Source organism: Propithecus coquereli, unplaced genomic scaffold (assembly GCF_000956105.1).
Source record: "Propithecus coquereli isolate 6110/MARCELLA unplaced genomic scaffold, Pcoq_1.0 Scaffold267, whole genome shotgun sequence".
In the NCBI taxonomy this organism is placed as follows: Eukaryota; Metazoa; Chordata; class Mammalia; order Primates; family Indriidae; genus Propithecus; species Propithecus coquereli.
The window spans coordinates 876756-904456 of NW_012148252.1; the positions used below are offsets into that span (position 1 = coordinate 876756).

The following is a 27701-nucleotide window of genomic DNA, read 5'->3' on the forward strand; positions in this document are numbered from 1 at the left end:
GTGAGCTAGGATGACACCACGGCACTCTAGTCTGGGCAAAAAGAGTGAGACTCCGTCTCAAAAAAAAAAAAGATATCATGATGGAGCAGAAAAATATTGTAGTCAGACAAGTTGATGTTAGGAGTGAGGTTGGAACACACATAACAGCCCATACCAAGGACTTCTGTGTCTTTACTAAATAGACCACAATTTTAGCTCTAAGTCTCCTAACGGATCTGGAAGTGAGAAAGTAGAAAACTGTGACACATATGTATCATGTCCATAAAATAAAAACAAATCAGTTCTTCAGAAAAACCGTAAGTATTCCCGAGACTGAAACCAGGGGGAAAGATTTCTCCCATAGTTCTTCAGAATGAAGACGTTAGCATACAGTGAAGAATACTCTCTGCATCATATGCATGTTTGACTCTGTAACATCATAGGGAAGTTGCTTATTAAAGTCCTCAGGGTAACCTCTCAAATTATACCAAAACACAATCCAGTTAAATCTATTCTCTAGCAGACAAGAGAAAACAGTCCTGGTATCTAGCTTTCTCATTCATTAGCTAACCAAAGGACGCTTTTTATATATATTATGTAGAAGAACAAATGGAATTGTAGTATTTCAACTAATTCTCCATATTTATTGTTTCTCTGGCCAAGTTGTTTTGACCATCAGTTTTGAGATTGAGATCCCTGATTAGTACGAATTAAAGCCACACTATGTGGTTGGTTAAGTGAAGAGTTTCAGATTTTGTCACTGATCTGTGTTAAGGCCAAGTATGTATATCTTCTTGTGAAAACTAAAGAGTTAGTAGTATTATGTGCTTGGATAGGCCAGAGGCCCTCTAAGTTGAAGTGGACAAAGTGAGCACCCACAGTTTTAGCTAGAGTTTGCATACAATATGTTGGATTTCTTCTTAAACAGGATTAATGGCAAATTAAGGAACTACCAAACTACACCATAAAGTATAGGTATAATAATTTGAACCTGAAAAACTATTAAGAAATTATAAACAAGCATCCAACTCATTCATTCAACTTAAAAAGTCCTCTGTAAAACACCATTTGGATATTTAACAGTGATCAGTCAGTAGTAATTTATGTACCTTAGTAATCGAATGAGATAATATTGATATAGACTAAGTCACTGAAAACAGTTAACACTTAAGAATATCTACCAAAAACCATGACTTCGACTTTAGAACTAAAAAGTCATTGTGATAAAACCTATGATAGTTGACTTTATAGTATCATATATTTTATCAGAATGACATAGTTTCCCTCAGAACTATCTCATGATCTATAATTCATGAATAATTTTGGTGAGCAATTTTCCATATAATATCTGTCTTTTGAAGAAGAATCCAGAAGCAAATAGCTCTTCTTATGAACTTAGTAGGGAATCCTGGAGTCTGGGTACACCTGATTAACTCTGTTCTGAGTTAAATTTAGAACAGCTAAAATTTAAATGATAAGAAACATGTCACTATGTGTCTGAACAAACAATAGTCTCTTTGACAAGGATGAAATATGAATATTAAAACAAATAATATCCACACTGCCAGGAAATGAATTCAAAAATGAAGAAAGAAATTACATCTGGGAGTGAAAGAGAGGTGAGAATGAAACAGTGTATTATTATCCCTATGACTCACTGCATTTTTCCCCCTCACAACAGATAGACAAACATTTAAAAACTATGATTGTGTGTGCTAGAATGTTCCTTTTTTTTTTTTTTTTTGAGACAGAGTCTGACTCTGTTGCCCGGGCTAGAGTGCCGTGGCATCAATCTAGCTCACAGCAACCTCAAACTCCTGGGCTCAAGCAATCCTGCCTCAGCCTCCCAAGTAGCTGGGACTACAGGCATGCGCCACCATGCCCGGCTAATTTTTTCTCTATATATATATTTTTAGTTGTCCAGATCATTTCTTTCTATTTTTTTTTTAGTAGAGACGGGAGACTCGCTCTTGTTCAGGCTGGTCTCGAACTCCTGACCTTGAGAGATCCACCCACCTCAGCCTCCCAGAGTGCTGGGATTACAGGCATGAGCCACCGTGCCCGGCCGCTAGAATGTTCTTATATCTCTATCATACTAATGCACAAGGAAAGCCAACATCCTAGGAAGGTTTTCTTTTTAGAACCCTACTTATCAGGCTTTAGGAAAGTAGATTAAGCTTTGAAAGAGGGGTTGTATATAAGTGCCTCCTGAAAGTTAAAATAAAAAAGACTGGCTTTATTGTATAACCCAGCTTTTACTGTCAAAGGAGCAGATCTGTCACGATTCAAACTACTATGCATATATGATGTACCCAATAGGTTCTCAGGGAATGGAAGTCTTAAGAGCTTTCAAGCCCGAGTCACCAGCACCAGGGTAGGTTATGATATGCATTAGGAAAAAAAAAACAACAAAAAAACTAAATTGAAAATGTCTTTTTTTCACTAGGTAAACATTCTTGATTATATTTTATGTTATTCTGAGTTAATTCCTGAAAAAACTATAAAATATCCCCACGTAACTATAATTTGTCCACAGAACTTGTTCTATATAATTTACAAAGCTGTATTGCATAGTATTAATATTTTATCTCTAGAACAATGAACACTTAAATAGCGTTGGTTATATATTAAGGTTCAGTGACTGAAATACACATTCTGCCTTCCTTTAGTGAACATACACAAAACGTTATTTACTCAGCAGTCTCATGGCCATCATCGCTGAACAATTGAAGGAACATTAATCTTGTGGTAAACATAAAAACCATCCCCTTGTGCTGTGGGGCGAGCAGTGGGATATGTTGGCTTGTTATGTCAGTGAATTTAAGGCTGAGATAACTTTTTTGCTTGTCAAGTTGCTGTCACTTTGTTAAGAATTAGAGATTGTATGTTTCCTAAATTTATAACAATATGTCAGTCTATTACAACTAAATGAAAATGAGCAACTCTGAGTTGTTTTCAATATGAAAGAAAAAGGTTTATTACATCGCTTCTGAGTATCTTATCATTGGAAACTTGTATCTGTTTAATTGGCATGTCATATGTTAAAATGTGATAGCCATGAGTTATCTATAAGGAGATTCCTAATGCTGTGTCTTCATAGGAGTACAACTCAAGTTATTTATCCTTTTTTTCAAGAAGCCATTGACTATCATACTCTAATATTTCATGAGTTTTTTCTCTGGCTAGGGAGAAACTACCCTGGCATGCTCGAGCTGTCTTCAGATTACAGGAGTAGAGCTGTTTGTGTAGAAAATTGATACAAACCCATGAGTATCCCTAACCCATTCTAGACCAGTGCCCAGGGAAGCCCTGGTACATCCATAGTGAGGATGCTGAGCTCACATGTACAGGCAGAAGCAGATCTTGCCTTCACCCTGAGACAAAGCACCTAAGGGGGAAAACAGGTTAATAGGCCAGCCTTTTCTGCCAACTCCTAAAGGTAAAGGTGAGCTAGTATTCACTTGGCAGATAATGACTTGTGTTTGGGGCTGTGTTCTGCCCTAGGGCGGCTACCCATGGGGCATACTGTCTGTTTCAGAAGTGCCTCAAATGTATGACATAATTTCCCAAGGGAAGACATGATGACAAATATATCATGCAAACCATCGTATAGTTTTAGAAAGCCATCCCTGATGATTTTCCTTCATTGCTCATCTTCAAAATATCACCAAGCCTTGTAAAATTGACCTTCAAATTATTCTCAACTCTTTTCACTTTTCCCCAACTCCTTCACTACTTGCCTGGTATAAATTTATCTTGCCACTGGGCTATCTCAGTAGCCTACTAAATGGCCTCCCTACATTTTTTTTTTTTCCCTTCTCCAATGCATTTTTCACAGTGCAGTTAAAATGGTGTTTTTCAAAATGTCAATTTGGTGATAAGTGACAATCCTACCTATGCACGTGCCTATGGGCACTTAAGTGTCCACACATTTATATCTGCCTTTAAAACTTTTATTTTGTTCCTTTTGTTCCCGTTTGCTCTTAGGAAAAAGACCACACTCCTTTATGTATGCTCTCAGGTTTTGCCTGAATCCTTTTTTCTAATTCGCTGGGTTTAATTTACTATTGAAGAAGAAAGTCAAGCTTCTAGAATTTATGTGGGGAATTTATCTCTTCTGTCTAGTAGCAAAGGATATGGGATTTCATTCATATAACTTCTGGTGGTGGTTTTGGCCATTTTGTGATAGTTTTTCTTTTATCAGGTTATTTTCCAGAAGTCTGACCTCCTGTTGCATACCATGTTAATATTTTTGATATTTTACAACTTAGTGAATTAATTTCTACCAGTGTTTGCTTTTAAATATATTATTTTGAATGGTAAGTTTATATAAAGAAGGAAGGAAATTCAAAAATCATAAAAAATAAATCATAGTTATAAACATCTTTGAGCAGTTTCATAAACTGACAGTCTGTGATTTCAAAGATTTTGAAGAAAAACCTCCACTGACAAACCTAAGCTAATTTCATTTGGTTATTCTTTGGTGTTAGATTCAGGCTGAATTTTGCCACATAACTAGAAAATTATGTGTATTTATGGGAAAATTTCCCCCATAGATACATAATATATTCTGAGACACTTAAGTTATCTTTAAATGTTTATTCATATACTCTTGTAGTTTTCATTCTTTACAGTGAAACATTTCTGTGTATGATGTTTGGTGTTTTAAGATTTGATCTTTTTATTTTCCAAGATATCCCCAAAAGAAAACTGCTATTATCTCTGTTTTCAGAATCTATCTTCTCTCTTCAAATAAAACAAATACCTACCACAGTTTGTCTTTAAAAGTATAAAATCTGTTACTGAGTGGAATAAAATGGTGAAATGTTCTCTTCAGAATTACTTAGGTGTATCTGAGTCCCTTTATTTTGTTCCTCTTGTTCCCACTTCCTACATTATTAAAGACAATGAGATCACAAGCATTTTTCTTTAATGTGCTCTATTTGCAGGAGGAAAACTGTGAAGAGCTGAGGAGAACGTGGATTTTTTCTAAAAAATTTTAAAAGTTTGGCTTAAGAAATAACATTTGGATTTCTGAAGCTATTCTGGGTTTTAAGTCAGGTTGATGATGTTTTAGTTGGAAGGAAGATTCTCAAAACACTTATCTTCTATCGTAAACTTTCTCAGACACTTGGAAAGAAAATCAAGAAGGGGTCTACTTCTCTTTTTAATTTCTCCAATAAAATCATAAACATGGAATTATTTTATTAAAATATTGATTTCTCTACCTTTTCTTATGAGTTAGAGCCTTGCTCTTGGGTTGTTACTCAAATTTTTTTCATTGTTTAGGGTTGGTAATTAAATACTTATAAGTCTTAATTTCAAAGGAATTTACATATGTCCAGTCATATCATTTTTTCTGGAATTGTCATTATTTGTATAAAACTGATAATAACAGTTGAAATGTTATTTACATAATCATGGTGTTCAAGAGAGCCTCAGAGGAAGTATATATTTGAGAATAGTTTTCAGAATTGGGACAAAATTGCCTGAGTATATTAAGAATATCTAGTTACCCAGAAACTTTGGGAATAAATCCATTTATTTATGATAATATAAATTAACTTATATGTGATTAAAATTTTGAAACAATCCCAATCTCATAGAAAAGTGGAAAATACAGTACAAAGAACTTATTGTTTCTGAATTATTTGAGAGTTAATTGCTAGCATGATGTCTTTCATCCTCAAATATTTGTATTTATACAAATAAAGACATTCTCTTACCCAACTATAATGAATATAATGCAGCCATCAAAATCAGGAAGTAAACATTGATGCAGCATAACCATTTGATTCTCAGACCCCATTTACCTCAGACCACATTTCCCCAGTTTTTCCCGTTTGGGTTTCACCAGTTGTTCCAAGTTCTGATTTCTCTAAGCTTGAAGGCTCCAGCTCAGAGTTACATTATATACTTAATTGTCAAAGTGGAAGAGTTCCTCAGTCTTTCTCCTCAGTCTTTCTTCAACATTTTTGGACTTTATAATTTTGAAGATAACAAGCCTGTTATTTCACAAAATGTTCTCACTTTGGGTTTTGCTGCCTTTTACTAATGATTGTACTTAGGTTATAAATCTTTCACCTTAATAAATGGAAGTGATGTCATGTTTTTCTCAGCACATGATTTTGATTTATCATTACTGATGTTGTTAATTTTGATTTCCTTGATCAAGTTTGTTTCTGTGAACCTTCTCCATTGTAAAGTTACTCATTTTTCCTTTACATTTTTAAATTTATGTGGGGAGTTACTTTGAGACTATGTAAGTACCCCATTTCTCCAGAAACTTTTTGATTTATTCATTTATTTATATCAGTATGGACATATGTCTTTTTTTTATTCAATATGTTTCAATTTGTTAGTGTTTTCTAATTTTGATGTTCAAATTGCCTCATATTTAACCAATGAGAGCTCCATCAAGCTGGCTTCTGTGTGCATTTAATATGTCCCTATCATTCTTTGAGTACTGTCTTATACAACAGAATAATTCTGGATATATCTTCTATTTTTCTTATTCCAGTGAGGGCTAGAATCAGTCATTTCTATAAGGGTCTCTGTTTCATTTCATTAGAGAGTGGCCCAAAATATGGATACTAGGTGTGGCCATTGCTATTGGGTATCACTACTCCCAGCCTCCCTTGGTTCACACAGCTAGGGAAGATATGTCTGATGAGCTTATATAAAGAATTCATGCATGTCTGTGCACACTCATTTTGAAATCATTTCTATGTCTATCTATAAAGCCATGTGTTCACACCAGTACCTCCAACTCCTATCGGACACCACACAGTTAATTCTGGTTTTCTTCTTTATATAACATTTGATGGCTTAGAAAACTTATTTATGTTTATTTATATTTACTACAATACGGTGAAGCAGCCAGGGTAAATGTTTTTTGTAGCCTTATTTGATTTGAGCTTGTTGGAGTTTCTAACTTTTGCAAAGCTAACAAATAATGGAAGCAGAAGCCAAACCCAATTCTCTTTCCATGTTTACTGTTTTTGTCTTTATGTCTCTCTTTCTAAAAAACAAGAATCAAATTTTTGAGCTTTAGTTCCATTTTCTTCCAGAAATAATAAAATCCAGCATGGTGGCTCACAGCTGTAATCCCAGTGACAGGAGCCTGAGGCAGGAGGGTCACTTGAATCCAGGCATTTGAGGGTACAGTGAGCTATGATTGTGCCACTTCAGTCCAGCCTGAGACAGACTGAGGTCCTGTCTCAATCAATCAATTTATCAGAAATAAAAACAGTAAAATTTATACTATGGCAAGTATAAATTTCTGTAAAGTGGTAAATTATTTTAATAGTCAAAGTAAGGCAAACATTTGGATGGCTGTATCATGACACCTGCTTGTTAGTAAATATAAATTAATAAAAAGCAATGAGATTTGTGAAAGTTATGGTTATTAGATTTTGTCTTAATGAGATTTGCATCCCTAAGAAGGAAATAAAAGCATTACTCTGTTTCCTAAATATTTACTTAAATATTCAAGTATTGATAGTGTTGCCAGTTAGGAGAGTGTACTTTCATTTTTCTCAATGAATTTTTTTTTAATTATGAATTACAAAAATGCTGATCATTTGGCCAAATGATCATAAGGCCATACACTAATAACAATAACTGATTGGCTGGGCGCGGTGGCTCACGCCTGTAATCCTAGCTCTCTGGGAGGCCGAGGCAGGCGGATTATTTGAGCTCAGGAGTTCGAAACCAGCCTGAGCAAGAGCGAGACCCCGTCTCTACTAAAAATAGAAAGAAATTAATTGGACAACTAAAAATATATAGAAAAAAATTAGCCGGGCATGGTGGCACATGCCTGTAGTCCCAGCTACTCGGGAGGCTGAGGCAGGAGGATCACTTGAGCCCAGGAGTTTGAGGTTGCTGTGAGCTAGGATGACGCCATCTAGCCTGGGCAATACAGTGAGACTCTGTCTCAAAAAAAAAAAAAAAAAAAAAGAGTTAACTGACTTAATGCAATGTTAAATTGCATCTACCACATTGAGACAAATGATAATTTAATCTAACTGGGGTTTGTGTTCTGCTATGTAGACATTACTTTGCAATTTGTAGGATAATTGTATACATTGCTTCTAAACAAGTTTGTTTTATTCTCTGCCAAGAGGGCCTTGCAAACTCCTCAACATGTGAAGAATATTTCATAAAATGGAGCTTTGCTCTAGAATGCTCTGTGGGTAGCTGGTTGGTATGCTGAATATTCAGTAGCTGCTAATGAGACTCTTATCAGCTTATCAATGTCCAATTTTCTATTCCTGCGTGGCATAATTCTATGAGAAATCTTTGGAGACTTTTGTATCTAGTCACCACCCTTAAGAGATACCTAAATCTACTCTAAAATAAAAGCTTCTGCGATTGATTTATAGCTATATTAAGACAAGCATACCATCTGTACATAATAACTTGCAAAGAGGACCTTAGAATAAAAGTTCCTTGTATCTTGTTCATAATTACTTTTGGGGGGGCAGATCTTATATTTATTAAATATTCCATTTGGAATATCATTTATTAACTGGCAGTTTTTTTCTGCTTTAAATAGTTTCTTTCTGACTTAGAGCAGCATTTGACTTATAATTAGAAACTACTTTATTTATATGAATTATTTTTCAATTTCATTCATATGCATATCATTTTGATAATGGCCCAGGAGCCTAACTTTGCTAGAAAATGTTGATTTAGCTTTTATTTCTTTGCTCTTTATTTTTCTGTTTTCAGTGCTTTATTCAATTCACTTGCAGGAAGATTGATTTTGAATAATACGGTCATGATGTCAAAACAGTACAAATTATACCCTGCTGCCATCTGGAATGGTGAAAATAAAAGCTTTATTTACACTGTTTTCTTTAAGAAAAGATTGTTTTTTCCTCCTCTTCAGGGACTGTATTCTGGAAAGAAAATGGTGGTTCTTGTTTGTAGCCTGACACTGTGGTTTATTCTGAAAGATAATGACTTAAACTCATTGCTGTTCAACAAATTAGCAAGTACACCAACCAGTAACCCTCTGCCTTTCAGTCTCTGAGACACTGATCCATCTCCCTATCCAGACAAAGCTTCAGGGTAGTCATTAGTAGCCCCATATAACAGAAGAGGGATCTGTGTGGCCCAAAGTCATAAGGTAGATATGTTATGTCTACTTAAGTCTGATTTTTTGGTCTGTGTACTGACTTCTATTGTCTGCCCATGGCAAAAGTCCTGCCATTCATAGCCCTTCCTAGATAATTAAATAGAAATTACAGAAGGGTTAAGGATGTAGGCACAGTGCTGAGTTTGAGCTCTCCGGGGAAACTGCTTGATGTTTATAAGGTTTTCACACTCTTCCATTTCTCATCCACCTTTTATTGGCTGGCAAACATGGCAGCATTCTGACTCTACGTACAGCCAATGCTAAATGAATGAGAAGCCAATTGATATATATTAAAAGGTAGGTTTTTAAAATGTAGATCTACTTTTAAATTATTACTACACCCCATGGAACTTTAGTGTTTATTCCTTTCTGCTTAAAAAATAAAAAATGACCCAGTATTCAAAAAAAAAATTTTTGTGCTTTTCATCATAAGTTGACTCTGATCAAGAATTCCATTGTTCACAATGAATATTTATTTGAAGAACAGCAATTGGCATAAAGAAAACATAAAATACAAATATGTTATATCAAATCTAGAGCTAAAAGACATTCTTTAATTTTTACTATATGTATGACCTGGAACAAGTAACTTAATTTTACTGAGTCTTTGTTTTATGTCCATAGAAATGGTAGTGATACCACCTTGCCTACCTCGAGAAATTCTAACAAGGCTCAAATACCTGTATTTTGGAGATACAGGGCATCATAGCACTTCGTAGGGTACCAATGTTACACTAGACTAATATAATGTTCTTATTAAATTCTATCCTGTTGTGGGTGTGAATCTGTTGAGAGATTTCCCCTTCTCAAGAGCTGAACAATTAATGGGTTTATTACAACTAGCCTATGGGGACTTCGTGCAGAGGTATTTTTTGACTTATATCATTTTGCCCAAATGGTTGTTTTCTGAGTGTGAAGAAACTTTTGGAAGAAAAAAACAAAAGTCTCTGTGACTTCTTGGCTTCATCTTTTAAAAATTATTTTCTTTAAGAAAGCCATTATAGACTTCTTAACATGACCTACTCCCCAAGATGATGAATGCTTAATCACCCTTCCCTGAATAATTAAAAGAAAAACACCTCCCATGACATAAGGAAAAAGAACCAGTGTCAGTGATTCACAAGTAAGCTTTGCCATCCCAGATACTTAGAGCTATTTTTCAGATTCATTTTTGGGAACAAATCATAGTATAAATTCTCTTTATCTGTACTGTTGATTAATCAGTGAGCTTAAAATCTTGTTAAAAGGAAGAAATGATGTGATGTATGAGCTTTGAAGTAGTTACTTGGCACAGATACTACCCTTTAAATTTATTTGCATGTTTGCATAATCCCTGTTTTTATGATTCGCATAGAGTATTTTCTCACTTGCAGTTTATTGCTGCAATTCTTGTTATATCAAGCCTTAGAATTAGGTGCCTCTGTTCTATTTAGCTCTATTGCTAGAGCTTGGGATAGGCCGATATTTTACTAGATGCCAGGCACTAGTGCCAGGCAATGCTAGGCACATTTAATGCATTATCTCATTCAATCCTCCTGTCTATGAGATGGGTACTATTATTATTCCCAAAGAATCTAATTATCCTGCAGATACAATTAAATCAGAACAATATAGAGATTCTTTAGATTACTTCATACCCAGTGCCTTACCCAGTCTGGCACAAAGGAGGCCTTCAATAAATATTTGCAGAATGAATAATGCCATCTATTGACTATCTAGGAGATTTTTAGAACTAATAGTTCAAATTCTCTTTTTCTTTTAATATATAATGCAACTTTTCATAGATATTTTATTTCATAAATATCTTATTTGACCACCTTAAGAGCAACATGTATTTAAAAGTGTGAAAGAATTTTTACTTTTTTCTTAAGTATAAAAACCCACTGATTTTATGCTGAATAGAATAATACTATTTCTCTAACAGGTGAAGAAGCCTTTCTATCTCTGTGTGTGTGTATGTGTGTATGTATTTATGGTCTAAGACTTTTAGTTAAGAAAATATTCTACGTATTACCAGTGTAACATTTTCCTTGTTTTCTTATGTTATTGAAAACTTTCTCCACTCCATCCTTCCACGCTTCAAAGGAAAATAAAATCACTTGTCTCTGTAAGATTATATCATGAATGCCTAAAGCCTTAAGATGTCCTGTCACTTAGAAATCTTTACTCCTATCGGTGGAACAAGACCCACAGTGTTTGCCTCAACATAAAACTGAGTGATTCACTTTTTTTTGTCATTAGTTGAATTTCATTATTCCATAGATAGGATAACAGTAGAATATAGTTACATATATTCTGTATTCTTTTCGGTTTCATTGTGTTCACATACGAGGTTTTGTCACGTGGTTGCAGTTTTGACTTTTTGGAAATGACAACAAATATACGAGGGAAGGAAGGCCTCCTATAAAATGAAGAAAGCAGAAACTAAATTGTGTGCTGGTTGTGTAGCAACTGTGATAAATTGAAGAAGGAACCAAGCACAAATTGTACATCTCAATTAAATGAAAATCCTTTGCTAACTAAGTAAAACTAAAGATTGTGAAGATAAAGTCATTAACAACCATTTTTGTAATTCTCTAAGTCTAATACTACTTGTGACACCATAAAAAAATAGAAATTGGTCATAAGATAGTTTTCTGTCTTGATAGAATGATACTCAAATTGAGAAAGCCAAATATATTGTCACAAAACAACTGAAGGATGGCTAACTGTTTAAATGAGTGGCTTTGAGTCAGCGCAGTAGGAATTCGGAGATGCCTCGTGAGTGAGTGCTGAAATGGTTGTCAAGGCATCATAAACATGTCTAATTACAAGTATCTGTGGAACCCTGGGAAGGTTACAAAGGAAATAACACATAGCTCCTGCCTCCCTGTGAGCTTATAAGATTCACACTTATATATTGACTATAATAAGGGATTTATTGGTAACACCAGTTGGGGGCTTTTAAAGAGGAGCCACTTAGAACTGTTTGCCACTCAGAAAAGTGACTCCAAGGGATGAATTCCCGAAAGAAAAAAAGCTGCTTGTCTCTTCCTCCAGCTTCTGATATTGCTTTATTGTACTACCATTCTTGCCAAAACCTCTGTATTGTCAATGAAATCTAAGTGTTCAGGTATACTTGCCAAATCTTTTAATAATGCATTTGGAGAAGCATACCATTGATGTAGTTGGCATGCTTTTCATTCATAAAAATATTTGTGGCAAATCTGAAAAATCAGGATTTTTCCAAGGACCATGGCAAACAGTCTTTTATTGAAAAGTTCTTTAAATCCTTTGGGACTAGAGTCAAAGAACTAGTCTGATTGAATTCATTCAGCAAGAGCCCTAGCAAGATTAGGGAAGAAGAACTAATTGGGGCCACCTTGGAAGGGCGCAGTGGCCTTAGCAGGCAATTCAGAGATTCGTGGCTTCCTTTTGAATTTGAGAGGTTTAGTCTTTGGGAATTGGAACGAAAATAAAAGTATCATTAAAATTGTTTACATATTAACAATGATGACAGTTTAACTGAGCAAATTATTCAAAAGCTATTAATCATTCACAGACATCTAAGGCATGACTCCCTACAAAACAGTGTTACACTACTTCCCCCAGAGATTCAAGTCCTGGGTAGGTCAGGGGTTGTTAACAAGTTGTACAACAGTGGGAAGTTAACTTGGGAAAATGCTGACGTTCATTTTTCTCTTTCTTTAATGAAACTGAAAGTTTCATATCAGCATATTTCATTAAGACACCAGATTCAAAGAATGTGCTATATTTCCAGGTCTATTACAGCTGCCATTCCAAACAAAATATGTATGACTCTACGATTCACTAAGCACAAGTATGTAGTAACCTGCCCTTTAATGGCCTCTCAAAATGACAGACCAAATCGCTTTGTGAAGGTCAAGTCTGATTTAAATTGTTGATGAATTAGTAGCTAATTCTGCATGATTGAATATTAATATGGAACTGTGATAAGTAAGGCACTTTAAAGCTTAATGAGCACATTAATGAATAGGACAAAATGTTTTTCTTTTCACCTCATGTAAAAGTTTAAAGCTACTAACATATTGACAATTTGTTAATTTTCGCTAGCTGCTTTTTCCTATGAAAGTTTTATGTGGTTAAAGGTATTAAGGGTATTGATTTGATTCCCAAGTTCCTGGTACCACACATTTGAGGAGCTGTCAAAATTGATGTTATCAAACGGCCAAGGCAGTTTTATATAAATCACTAATAAATGCAGAGGGTAAGAAAAAAGCAATTAACATCTTCTAAACTACACCCACTGAGATAAGCATTCCAATTAGACATTTCATTATTTCTACAGTTTGTTTTATGTTGAATACTGAGTTTTATTGCCAAATACCTGACAGTCAAATTGGAAACAAGCCACAACTGTCAACGTGTAACAGCTCTGGCTATTTGAATCTGTTACATTGTGATGTTTCTCATGAAAATTTAATGAAGAAAGCACATTCAAAGAGGTTCTGTGCAAAGGGGGGATGGATAGAATTTAATTACCCTTATTAAAAATAAGAAAGGAACACTCTTTACATTCTCTGTCCCATTAGTATGCAAGAAAGATTATCTTTGTTGTGCACTCCTGTATATGAAAAGGGGGCTCTAGAGTGTTCTTTATGAGCCAAGAAGGAAAAGAAAGGTCCTGCAAATCTATTAGACTGCTTTCAGGAGGGCACAAGTCGATTTGGTCAGCCATCCCCACGGTGAAGACTTCATTTCTTATAAATAGTTATTAAATCTAGATTTCTTTGGTAAGAGCCTTTAGTAAGTGGCTCAAAATCTTAAGCCTTTGACACTTGCCACTGATCAGCACTGAATATTGGCTCAGAGAGATGAACTTGTGGAAGAAAAGTAATGACTAGCAGAGCAATAGTTACGCATGCCAATGTGACTAGTAGTTAAACACCCTGGGGAAGATACAGTGCCCTGGGAAATACAGAAACCACTCAGGAATCCCAAAGTGATTTCTTATTAACCTAAGTTGGTTGCTTTAAAAACGAACATAGCAACAACAAAAAAAATCTTAAGAGCTTTTTCAGAAACTCATTCCTGGATGATGAAGGCAATATAGTTGACTTTGGAACACTTGAGGTAAATTATTTTTATCCTTTGAAGCATGTTGTGTCAATAAGTGCCAAGCAAGATATTTAATAATATAATGTGTGTGGTATAGCAGCTATTGATCTTTCTGCTTTCCCTACCCCAAACAACATTAGAACCACACTGTAGATGTAAATATATTGGCAAAACCTTTAAAGACATAAAGAACAGCCTGATGAAATTCAAGTGGAATAGATTATTAAAATTAGCATAGCCTAATTTGCAAAGTAGTCCTCATCCCATTTCTAATTTTTAACTTGCTCTCAGATCCTTGAAAAACCCTCTCGAAATTCCGTTTGAACTACTGTTGCTGGCACTCGTCCACTGTAGACCTCTGCTTGGCTGGTGATGTATACGCATTCACATAAACAGAATGTGTAACTGCTTCCTAAAAAGAGCTACAGCTTTCAACTTCAGGAAAATATGGCCGTTGAAGTTAACTATTTTTATATATTGTTTTAGTCCCTAGTGATAATTACATGATCTGATAGGAAATAATTCTGTACTGAATCCAGGTGTCAAGTCCAACTTGCCACACCTTCTTTTCTTCTTTCACAGACTGTTGGTAAAAGATACGTACTGTCTATCCTGCCCAGTGGCAGAACCAGAGTCTGTACTTTTCCTTATTATCTCGTTAACTTTCTCTTATAATTACCTGGACCTATTTACTCAACTTTCTCTTTCTTGAAAGCTTTATTTTTTGATAGTATCTTGACATTCTTTCAACATTCATATTCAAAATCTCTCCAGTCCTTAACTGTTTCTCTGATGACCTTTCTACCAGAAGTTGTGTGTAGTAGGGAAAAAAATTATAATCACTGGGATATATTCATACTTAGGCTTGGAAATCACTGGAGTTTCTCTTAAAATCTGGAAATCTAGGCTAGCATGATGGCAAGGGATTTGAATACAAATGAGATATGGAGGAACTCAGAGAAGGATAAACTAACGATAAGTACAAGACAGTGGCTTTAGACACCTACTGCTGTGGTAGCTCTGAGGAGGAAAACATTAAATATGATTAAGAGAATTTGGGAAAGCTTTACAGAGAAGGTGACTTGGGCCAAGTGGCTTCCTAGAAGCACAGAGTACTCAACACACATGATTTGCTGAGGAATGGTGAGAATTTTAGTATGAGTAGAAGAAATGTTTCCAATGGGAGAAGTGATCCATCCACGAGAGGCTGAGAAAAATGGGGCCTGATTTAAAAGGACTACTTTGCTAGCCAGGTTCAGGAGATTGAGTTTACCCCATAGGTGAAAGAGAGGAGAAAGTGGGGAACACAAAGGGTTTCCTGACAACACAGTGGAGGAATCAAAATGGAGCTTCTTTACCAGAAATTGTAACTTGATATCATTGAGATTCAGGATCCACTGTGGATTCATGGATCATATTGGGGCTTGTGGGGGTTTGATGATTTCTAACATTTTACTCACTGATCTTTCTGCTTTTGAGTCATTTTAGAATTAGTAGCTCATGAAAATTTATCAGTAGTCACGGGGGAGTGTCTATCAAATTAACACCAGACCCAGTTGGAAGTCAGCATGTTTTATAATGATCTTCAAACAATTGGTCGTATTATAATTTGGATAATTATCACCCGTCTAACTAAAACTCCTTCCATGCTTAGATAGAACACACCTTTCTAATTCTGGCTAGAAGAGCTGGCAATGTTGGTTATCAACGTTGGGCATGATTGTGGCATTTAAGAGGACTTTAATTTCTCAAGAGCGAAGGTCTAGAACAATTAGATGTAGAAAGGGAGAAGTGAACTTTGGATGAGTTAGAGATCAAAATTTAAGAACTTGAACTTCTTAATTACTGAAAATGGCACAGGCCTTTGGAATAGAGGAAAGTATTCCCTTACCCCAAGGAACATTGCTTTTGTGTCATTAATGGGGAGCTTCTTTTGTTGTTCTTTTGTAAAGCATTCTCAGACAATTTTCTGGTTAACTGAAACTTCCTACAAAGGAATTCATCTGGGTTGAACCTTGTGCTTCTGTGAAAAAGATATAGTGCGAGTTGTAAGAGAAATGTGTCAGCTCTGAATCAGACAGCTTCACCAGCACCGGCTTCTTCCCTGTGTGCTCTTTAAGCCGGTGCTGCTGCTTTTCCTTTGGTGAAAGCTTTCTTGACTCAGTGCTGTACTTGTAACATTTCCATCTTTCTAAAATCCCCTTCCTTTTTGCAACTTGGCCAACTGTACTCGTTCCTAAAGGCCCATTTCAAGTAGGGGCTTCCTCTTGCTACTCACTGGCCTGCTCGCGCTCAAATGCTGTGATTACTTCTCCGTCTGTGCTCTCAGAGAGACTGTTCACTCTTTGGTCAGGAACAACATTATGACTGTGTCCTTGTCTAATAGTGCAATGGTGCCTGGTTGGTGTTAGGTTCTCAATAAATGCTGAATAAGGTAAAGGGAGGGATTTATGGGCAAAATCTCTTGAATTTTGGGCATCAGACTTGTTAACACAATGTTTATATCACCTTTTGTCTTACAGAGGATCAAATTCCCAGGGGCTTCCCTACCATTGACATGGGCCCACAGTTGAAGGTGGTTGAGCGTACACGCACGGCCACCATGCTTTGTGCAGCCAGTGGTAATCCAGATCCAGAAATCACTTGGTTTAAAGATTTCTTACCCGTGGACACAAGCAACAACAATGGTCGTATTAAACAGTTACGATCAGGTAGGGTCTTGTTACTGTTTCTACTAACTCGTACAAGTTTTTTTTTGTTTTGTTTTCCCCCCTTTTTTAAATCTTTCTCTTTATTTTTTATTTTTATTTTATTTATTTTTAATTTTTAGGTATTGATTTTTCTCCCTCTTCTCTTTCTTGTTACTTACTGTGTTGTCCATGTTTGTGATGTCATAGCCTGTTTCAGAGTCTGTTTTTCTCCTCTTCTCTGTGTGTTTTGCAGCTTCTGTTTAATCCACATTGCTCACTGCTGTGACTGTAGTTTTGATAATTTTTTAATTTACTGCTTTTCTGCAGTATTTGATGGATCCATTTTCTCCTCTTTCTTTCTTCTTTCTCTGTTTTCTTTTGAAACAAATTTATTTCAACATTGGACTTCATTCAGAAGTTGCAAGGAGTTCCAATGGTTATATCCATTAAAAACAAAATGTTCATATTAAGCACTAAAATGATTCAATTTTATGAAAGTCTGTTTTCTGCTGTCGTTTCTCCATTTGAACTCATCAAAGTACCAAAGTTTAGTAAGTTTGGGCACATCTGCTTTCTTTTCACTAATACATAAAACACAGAAACGTTATCTCATGAGTAACCAGATATATTTTTTAAAAAGTCCTTTACAAAGTACCAATGAAAGGAGGGGATTTTTATTAATACTATTATGATCTCATTGAGAGTGAGCATTTCTACACCTTAACCACAGTAGTGTGCGCCCACACTAAAGGTTTTTGAACCCTCCAGTGACTGGATCTACAGAAGTCTGCTTTTGGTGTAGACTCCAGCTTTTGCTGTTTTCTCTCTCTCTTTACCCTTTTCTCCCTTCCCCATCCCCATCCCAAGTTTATTCCTTTGGTCTCTTTAGATTAAAAGTAGAGATGATTCTAAATTTCTTAAGTTTTACAGCCTGTCCCTAGGTAATTTCATGGGGACGTATACTAATAAGCTGTTTACTTTGCCATTGGTAGTAATATTGGTATAGAATTCTAAGTTGTTTAACTGCCTGTCTTCCCAGAATTCTCAGCTTTTGACCTGTCCTGTGATGTTAAAGCGTCTTGTTAACTCCTCTTTTGCTTGTTGTCAGCAGAATTGTGTAGATTAGCATTCTGTTATTGTAAATAAAGAATTAATTATTCACATGTAACATAGATGATTTAGTATATAAAGCTTTAACTCTGAAAAATTTGTACCAAATTATAAGGAATATAATAATATTTTTATGCTGTCTTTCTTCTCTCCGTATTTAAATCTCCAGAATCTATTGGTAAGTGCTTAGTTCTGAAGCGCACTTCACCCCCACTAATTTCCATATTCAGAATATTATTATTATTATTAATAAAATGCATGGCATGCATTTTACTAACTGTCAGTGTAGACACCAGATCTCCATAGTGGCGCACACACACACACCTCCACAGAACTGTTATCGTAAGAACACTGTATAGAAAAATAAAATAGTACACACGTTATATCACACAAATGTAGCATAGTACATAAGTAGCATATATCCAAGCAACAGTGTTTGTTTCTAGTTAGTCTTCAGTATTTCCTGTAACAGTATATATATATGCGTATCTATATATATACTTAAATAAATTAGCTAGTAGTTTCCTAAACTGTCTTTAAAAAATATTGTACAGTTCTTTTTTTTGAAAGGGATATGAGGCATATAAGATATAATTCTAACCCTACATGACCCCAGACCTAAGAACTCAGTTGCTTCTCTGAGAAAGGCGATGCTGCCTATTGTGGTCTTTGCCCTCTGTGGTATAATGCAACTTGCTTTATGATCTAATAATACTATCTAATATATTCCTGTTTTACCAGTATAGTAATTCAAGTTTCTTTTAAGACCTTATTTAATTCTGTAAATCTAATTTAATTCTTCTCCCCAGCCCTAGCCTCCTTCTTCTCGTACTAATGCTTCTTCTTTCTAATCTTATTTGCATTCATATTATCCACCCAGGTGGTACACCAATAAGAGGTAAGAGTGCTGAACTAACGTTCACAGAATGACCTTACTCATTCTTTCTGTCCTTTCATCCCTCTCATCTTTGTCCTGTTTTCAGAATCATTCCAATAATGTCCATCAACTTTATTTTTTTTCTTTGTACTGTTTGGTTATGATCAGTGACTCTCATATTGTGAACTTTCCTTTCCTTTTTCTTTTTCTCTTTGTTTTGTTCATTTCTTTCTTTATGAAAATGATTATTTAAGTTGTGATATGCTTCAAAGAAAGCATATCCCGGTCTTTAGACCACAGACCAGTCACAGCGTACCATCTGTCCCTCTTTTTTTCTTTTCTTCTTCCTTTTTCCTTTTTCTCTTTTTTTTTTTTTCTTCTTTTTCCTTTTTTTTTGTCCAACTGGAGAAAAAAAAAGATCATTTTTTTCTTCCTTAGCTGTTCTTGTTCTGGACCAAAGCCAAGGTGGTCTGGAGAACAGTGGCAGACATGCAGAAGACAGCCTGGAACATCTGCTTTTTGTCTTTATCTTTCAAAGGTTTTTGCTTTTGTTCTTCAATTCTTTTTTCTCTTAATGTCTTAAAGTCAAAGAATGACTCCCCTTTCCACCTGATCCCACTCGCCTACAGTCTGACAGTGATGCTTTTTTCCCCACTTCTTTTTTTCTTGGATTACTCGTCTCTGGATTTTTGGATCTTCTGTCCTTCAGGCTATGGAAACAAAAGGTGCTCAGTATTCTTGGTGGTATGTGGTATTGCTGGTTTTTCATACTTTGACTCAGTGTGCATTTCTTTTGTAATTCTTGTTTTGTATTTTTCTTGGGGTTTTGTGACACCACACTGCTAATCCCACTGGTGGATTTTGATGGGTGTCTTAGGGGATCCGTCTGGAGGTCCTCAAGCAGTGGTTGGTTGGCTCTTCCTTGTGGCACAGGCCGTGCTTTTTAACTTTTTTAAAATCTTCTAATTCAACTGCTCTTTGTTTTTCAGCAAACGTTAATAAATGATTGTAAGTCGTGGCAAACTGTCTTTCTTTTCTTAAAAATCTGCATGTCTTAAGGGAGTTTTGTTTCTTTAAGTGATATTTTGATAATTTATAATGACTAATTTTAATTTTTCACTTTGTGCAGCCTTTTTGTACTCGCTGCGTATTTTTGGCTTTCTTCCGCAGAAGACTTTCTTGAAAACCCAGCCTGGTTTTTTTTGAGCATACTATCTTTTGCGCCACTTTTGGTACCAAAATGAAACAAAACAAAACCAAAAATTAATCTTTTGTTTTATTTAAAAGCCATACTTCCTTGAAGCAGTCTCACCCATCTTCATTTTATTAGTCTAGGAAATAAGAGTGTTAATTATGACTAGAAATCTTGCTTGGGAAAAGATATATTGTTTTCTTATGCTAGCATTGATGATGTTAAAAAAAATAATCTCTATATGTTCTTCTCATCGCATCATTTTCTGTCTGTGCACCTTAGCAAGAGATTGAATCGACGTTGAGCGGACCTTCGCTTTGCAGGGCTTTTCATATTGTTAAGAGGTTTAGTTTTCTGAAGTGAGAAAGCCTTCTCTGACCGTTTCTTTGGCAATATATTTTATATCCATACAGGAGCCCTTCAGATCGAACAGAGTGAAGAATCTGACCAAGGAAAATATGAGTGTGTTGCCACCAACAGCGCGGGCACTCGCTATTCCGCCCCTGCCAATTTATATGTCAGAGGTAGGAATGACATCATCCGGGCATCGCTTCTTCATTTAGGCTCAGGGGGAGTTGAGACACCCACGGGGTCTGTGTTGTTAATGTTAATAGTTAACAAGCTCATTTGGTAATAGCTGAAGCATTTTAATAAATAGAGAAGTAAAATAATATGTTGTTTAGAAAAAAGACAACTCTCGAGTATAATCTATCCCGAGGCTTGAAGTTGTAAGTATATTTGCATTTTTACACCTTGATTTCTATTTTTACTGCATTGATTGAACTGTGCTTTGCATTTGTTTGAGGTTTTCTTCTTTCTTTCCTCTTTTTTTCTGTTGTTTCTCTTCCTTACAAACCCTGAAATGATTGCTTGGTGTGCTACTAATCAGTTCTCTGTGCAACTCCAAGCATAAAGGTGTTTATGTCTTCATGACCTCTGCTGCTGAGCTGTAAGGGTAAAGCTGCTAACTTTATAAAACAGGTGCTACATGTGAATAGCACATTGTATTTTCTTCCTTCTTCCTATCCTTTCTTAATTATAAACACGTAGTATTATGTATGTGCACATGTATACACATTTGTTTAAATTATTAAGACTTACTGAAAAGTTTAATTTTTTCCAATGCATGGAACACTGATTGTATTTTAAAATATAGCATTAGTTGTCCTTGGGATAAGAATGATTTATGAAGATGCATTCATATTTTCTCATAAATTAATAGAAGTGGTTAAATTTTGAGCTTAAGTATGGCTGTGCCTTTCATTTCAACTCGAAAGAAGGGCTTCCTCTTCCCCAGAGTTCTCAAAGCCAGCTCCTGTAGTTTTTCGTCCAATGGAAATGTTCTTATTCCTGGTCTACATGTCTGTGAATAACCACAAAAGGCATGGGTGGGGATGGGAACAGAAAAAAGACTGAGAGGGCTTTAAGTTACAATAGGATGGGTTCCCTTAAGAAAATATCTAGCTTGATTTTGAAATTTTTGTTAGAGATAATTTTGTGTCCCTGGGGATGTTTTTCTCTCCTTTCTTTCTTTGGAGTGTGGGGTGGGGGAATATGGAGAAAACCATTTCTTCTCGAAATTCTTTGAAAGCCCTTTAACCCCCTTTCTCATGATGGTGACCTCCTTTGCTGCATGAGGCATGTGTACCTTCTTCCATGGAAAATTTCAAAATGATGCTAGCTATTGTTTCTAATACTGTGTTAGTCCACGAGATATTGCTAACTTTTCTAGCTGAGGTAGGAAGGGTGAACTAGAGCAAATAAAGATGTTCAAGTAGCAGTTGAAAGCCTTGATATGGCCTTTTTACTCTCTCTGTGTTTCCCTTGTTTTTCTCCTTTCCTCATTTCATTGTGTTCTGCATCAAACCCCCTACATCCCTCAGAGCTGCGAGAAGGTTGGTGTGTTTTTTACTTTTTACCCACCTTACAAAACTATTAATTAAACCAATAACAAAGAATACAAATGAAATGAATGTAGCTGCATTGTGGTCTTCTTTTGGTTAATGGTATGTTTTAGCAGAGAATGCCCTGGCCATGGCTTCTGGTGCTTGCTGGTGGTATCTAACTGTGGTGCATGATGGGAGAGAATGTACCCGGGTGCATGGTAACTGGTAACACGTAACTCTCTAAGGTCCAGTGAACTTGATCAGTGTTCCTGCTTTCCTTCCTGCTCCACTTTTCCCATCTCCCACCCCACCTTTAATTTCTGTTTGATAAGGATGCCTGCTGCCCATAGAATGACATTTTGTAGTTGTTCCCCTAATCCCAAGCATGAAGACTAAACTCTCCTCCATTTTTCTTGATATGTTCTTTGACACCTCAGAGTCTACACTGGCTCCTGCTTGCTTTGTGTAACCTCTGTGAATTGGCTGCAGGAGGCATGCTTAGCTCTCTCTTCTTCTCCTATGACTGTCATTCACCCATGAGGCCATCGCAGTGAGCCTTCTCGAATCAGTGGAGGTTTATCTCAACCTTGAGTGCAGCCAAAAAGTTTTAAGACAGAATTACTTACTTATCTTCTTCTTGGGGTTATGAGGTTGTTTGTTTATAAGTCTATTTATAATTTTTTAAAATCACTTTGTTATCTGTATTTAAGGTGTGCTCCAAAAGATTATTCTCTGAAAGCAAATAAAATAATGAGCTAAAATTCTCATGGTATAATGTTTTGCCAGTAAAAGCCCAAGATGAAACTTATTTATCTCTCACCCTCTCCTTGCACCATGTCCAAGACACGTGTATTTAAACACACATAAGCATTCAGATTATCTGAAGCAGGAACACTGAACTGTAATTGCTTGGTAATTTTCTCTGTGTTATATTGCTTTAATATGATCTCTTAATGTCATGTCCTGTTGTATGTTTGAGATCTGATGTCCCTCAATTTGAATGTAGGCATAAAAAGCCTCTTACTAGATTTTGTTGTCATCTGTGTTGTTTTACCTTAGATATAAATTGAATGGAATCTTGAATGTGAAATACCAGCTTCCTTCCTGAATTTGCAAATCTTACCTTTAACAACCTGAGCTTAATATAATATCTTCCAACTTTGAACCTTATCATTCTCTAACTCCCCGTGTCAGTCATTGTACTTTACCTCCTCCCCTTGTGTTTAGTTCTATTGCCCCATTATTTCTTCACTGTCATTGTTGTCTTGGATTCCAGCCATTCTCCCATTATCCTAAGCACGGGCCTTGAGATTCCATCTTGTGCATGCCTTGCATGACCCAACCCAGTATCTCTACTGGTGTTAGCCTGTTTCTTCTTCTGTGACTGTATATGAGATGTGTACACATTTCTGTGTTTGTTCCAGTGTTAGTGTGAGGCTGCATCCACTCTGAATCTGAAAACAAATAAAAGTGCACTTTCAGTGTATGCTAGTTGATGTTTTCCAGGGCTGGGATGTGATAGTGTGGTCCCACATGTACATTCACATCAGCTGAAAGTGTACAGTACTGAAGTTGGTTTTGACACTCAACTTAAACATGCTGATGACCCTTCCAGCCCCCTTTTCTGCATATACAGGCATGCATAGAGTCATTGTTATATGCATGCATGTATATGTTTTTGTGTTTATCTTATGCATGATGTTTGTGTATTGTTAGTATGTAGATAGTTATTTGTGGGGCCCTTGTAGGTCTGAATCAACTTTCGTATGAACGTGTCTAAGGTATCAATGACTAAACTAAATTCTTCTGTGTATACACACACCATACTTGTATGGTCTGTATTATCCACAGTTTTTCTTTGTTTCGTTTTTGGACAAGCCACAATGTTTCAATTGTTTGTGTCTGTACAGTGCATGTCATGTGTCTAACAATCCACTTTTTTTCTTGCCTTGTATATGTTATCATCTTCCCTTGTGTTTTGTTCCAGTTCGCCGTGTCCCGCCAAGATTCTCTATCCCACCCACTAATCATGAAATCATGCCAGGTGGAAGCGTTAATATCACCTGTGTGGCCGTGGGGTCACCAATGCCTTATGTGAAGTGGATGTTGGGGGCAGAAGATCTGACACCTGAAGATGATATGCCAATAGGAAGAAACGTCCTAGAACTGAATGATGTAAGACAGTCAGCAAATTACACCTGTGTTGCTATGTCCACACTGGGTGTCATTGAAGCAATAGCACAGATCACTGTCAAAGGTATGCTCAACGGATCATGCTTTGAGGATCTGGGTACACTCAAGCCATCTGACTAATGCTTGTAGAAAGCCTGTCCTCCAAATTCTAAAATGAATCAATTCATTATTCAGTGTTTCAAATGTGCATAACCTAATCATGTCTATGGTATTATATAAGATATATGTGTCTCGGTAGACAGATTCTTTCTTAAAATTATTTGGCAGCCTAAATAGAGGTAATCATCAAAATATTTAAAAACAGACAGGGCCCAAGCACTAACCAGACAGAATTAGGAATGCTAGACATGGTCGACCGTTCTGGGAGAACTGATACATATAGATGTCATAGTAGAGCAGAACCTTGAGGAGAGTCACAAGTAAAATCCAAATAAATTCAGTGAATACTCAAAATCCCTGCAGACAAAATAAAAAGAAAAGAAAGAGAATTAAAATTAACATGATCTAATAATAGATGCTTTAAACTTTTGTTGGGCCCTGCTATTAAAAATTAAAATGTAACTAGCATTATATTCTGTTTTAGTTTTGTCTTGCACCTTGCACATATGAATGCTCAAGAAATATTCTCTTCTTAAAATAAGTGTACTAAATATAACCAAAGTACTATATTCCATGAATATTTTTGAATCAAAGGAAAAAAAGAATGCAAGTATGTGGGGGTACCAAGTTGTTTTTTACCCAGTGTTTATAGAATTCTAGAAAATGTTTGCAAATTGGGTCAGTTGGAGTTTTCTGCAAATGTTTGGAACTATTATGAAATTATCTTCCCTTTCTAGAAAGTATGATCTTAGAAAATGCAACATACATGTTACAATTGGTGTTATACCTCCAACCAAGCATGCATATCAAATAGATGCCATATAAGACCAGTAAAGTGACATGAGAACAGAAATACACATTAACATTTATACTCATTTGAAATAATATTGTATTGCACATCCTTAAAATAATAAACATACTTGTACTTATCCATACATTACAGACACAAAACCTATACTGCACAACAGATGTGACCTGGTGAAACTACTAATGTCAGCTAAATACCAGTAAACACAACTTTAATCAGCAATGTTGTTATTTGCCTTGAAAGTTCAGAAAGATTAAGTAGGGGAAATCAGGATCACTCATTTCCTTGAAAAAAAAAATGCCAGGTCAGAATATTTGAACAAATATCTTTTTATTTTTTTTTTGGTACATTTATTTGGGCAAATATTATCATTCTGTAGTTCTTCAAGTAATATGTAAATATTGAATCACCTTTTCTCATAATGACCATTTCAGCTTTAAATATTTGAAGGCGTGCTGAAGACCTTTAAAGAATTCAAAGGCAGGAATCACATTAAACTGATAGCTTGTTCACCTTCTTATCTTTGTTTTCCTGACTCTTGCCACTTCCCTACCCTTTCCACCTCAAAGATAAATAAATAAAACATAAAGGTGAATCTTGAAGGGGAAAAAAAAAATAAACTAAATCCAAACAAAAAGAACAGGCTGAAGAGAGTGAGGAGAATGGGTACTAACTGAGTTAGTCATTTAAGAATTGTCATCAAAAACCTCCTCAGTGCCAGGCTGTGTGTTCTGGGCATTGGGAAATACAGTAGTAAGTAAGAGGTACAAGTTTGCTGTTCTTGAAAAGCTGCCATTTTAGGGGATGTTATATTTTTGTGTTTATGTTGACAAGGAAACAGGGGATACTAATGGGCTGATTATGTGAGTGTTACCTTCTGGGTTTTCTCTAAAAAGTCAGCTGGTAGAATTCCCCTTTCTACCCTAACATTACTGCCTTTCAGAATCATTGTTTACAGTAAGGCATTTAAATATGAGGCTACCAATGTAGATGTTTTGTAATATTAATTAGCAGTATTTCGAGTTGTGTTCCTCTGCTAAAAGGAAAGAATTAGATCTCTAAAAAGATGGATTTAATTGCAGATGTTTGCCATGCAGCTGTAATCCCAGATATTTCTGATGTAGATATAGAATGCATATTATTGTGACAGTAAAGTCCTTTAAAAAATGATTTGTGATTATGTCAATTTAGTACCTTCAGCATTTTTACATATTCAGAAAAAAACACTTTGATTTGAAATTTCTATTCTTTTTTATGTTAAAATTCTTGGTTAGATTATAAGAAAAGTTTAGTAATGTCTTACAACAATATATATACTATTCTTTCATAGCAATTTAATTCCATTTCAGTGTATTCCAAATTTCATTCTTTGCAATGTTTATTGGTATTTCAGTTATATTACTTATTTCTCGAAGCAAAGGGCTAATTGGCCAGGCTTTTGGGATAATAATAATAATAATTACAACTAATGTTTTGCAAGAGTTCCAGATACATTCTAAGAGCATTACTGGATTAGCTCATTAATCTTCATAGCAAACCCATGAAATACAGTTACTCAGCTGTATAATACAACTTCAATAATACAGTTTTTCCCATTTTTTACGTGAGGAAACTAAAGCAAAGAGAGGTTAAGGAATGTATCTGGGATCACTTAGCTAATAAGTGGTAGCTTTGGATATAAGCCTAAAAATATGCTGTCAAGCCCTTCTAGTAAAATAGGATTTGTGTCACCCATGTATGTTTTACTGTATTTCTTGACCACTTAGAAAACTGTTCTTTGCTATAATTTCATCTAATTAAATCGTCAGTAGATACATAATCCTGTCATTGCAACAGTAGAATTTATCAAGTCTTACAACATTATAGAGATGTTTAGACATGTTGGGTAGTCAATGTCTTTTTTCTCCCCCACCCAAGCCTTACCCAAACCTCCAGGAACTCCCGTAGTGACAGAGAGCACAGCTACAAGCATCACACTGACATGGGACTCTGGGAACCCTGAGCCTGTCTCTTACTACATCATTCAGCATAAACCTAAAAATTCTGAGGAACCTTACAAAGAAATTGATGGGGTAGCAACCACACGCTACAGTGTTGCTGGACTGAGTCCCTACTCGGATTATGAATTTAGGGTTGTTGCTGTCAATAACATTGGCCGGGGGCCTCCCAGTGAGCCTGTGCTAACACAAACCTCAGAGCAAGCACCATCCAGTGCCCCCAGGGATGTCCAGGCGCGGATGTTGAGTTCGACCACCATCTTGGTACAGTGGAAGGAACCGGAGGAGCCAAATGGACAGATCCAAGGATACAGAGTTTATTATACGATGGATCCTACTCAGCATGTCAACAACTGGATGAAACACAATGTAGCTGACAGCCAAATCACCACTATCGGCAACTTAGTGCCCCAGAAAACATACTCTGTCAAAGTCCTGGCTTTTACCTCAATTGGAGATGGTCCTCTCTCAAGTGACATACAAGTCATCACTCAGACAGGAGGTAAGTTTGGTTCAGGACGGGAAGTAGGGCAGGAGGGAGGTGCTGCGGCCAAGAGGTAAGAAGGACAAACACAAAGAAAAAACAAAGATAGTATAAATTCTAATTTTTGAGATATAGGGCTTCAAAGTGAGGGGTTATAATAAGACA

General features: G+C 35.9%; 1 protein-coding gene across 1 annotated transcript in view; it reads left to right on the forward strand.

Annotated features, from left to right (window-relative positions):
- Positions 1-27701, forward strand: part of PTPRD (protein tyrosine phosphatase, receptor type, D) — a 439560-nt gene that overhangs the window by 199214 nt on the left and 212645 nt on the right. The window contains exons 4-10 of the mRNA XM_012647380.1: positions 16723-16911; positions 18170-18178; positions 18881-18898; positions 20483-20593; positions 21953-21964; positions 23943-24212; positions 26973-27554. Coding sequence (XP_012502834.1) covers positions 16723-16911; positions 18170-18178; positions 18881-18898; positions 20483-20593; positions 21953-21964; positions 23943-24212; positions 26973-27554 — 1191 coding nt within the window. The remainder of the gene's footprint in view (positions 1-16722; positions 16912-18169; positions 18179-18880; positions 18899-20482; positions 20594-21952; positions 21965-23942; positions 24213-26972; positions 27555-27701) is intronic.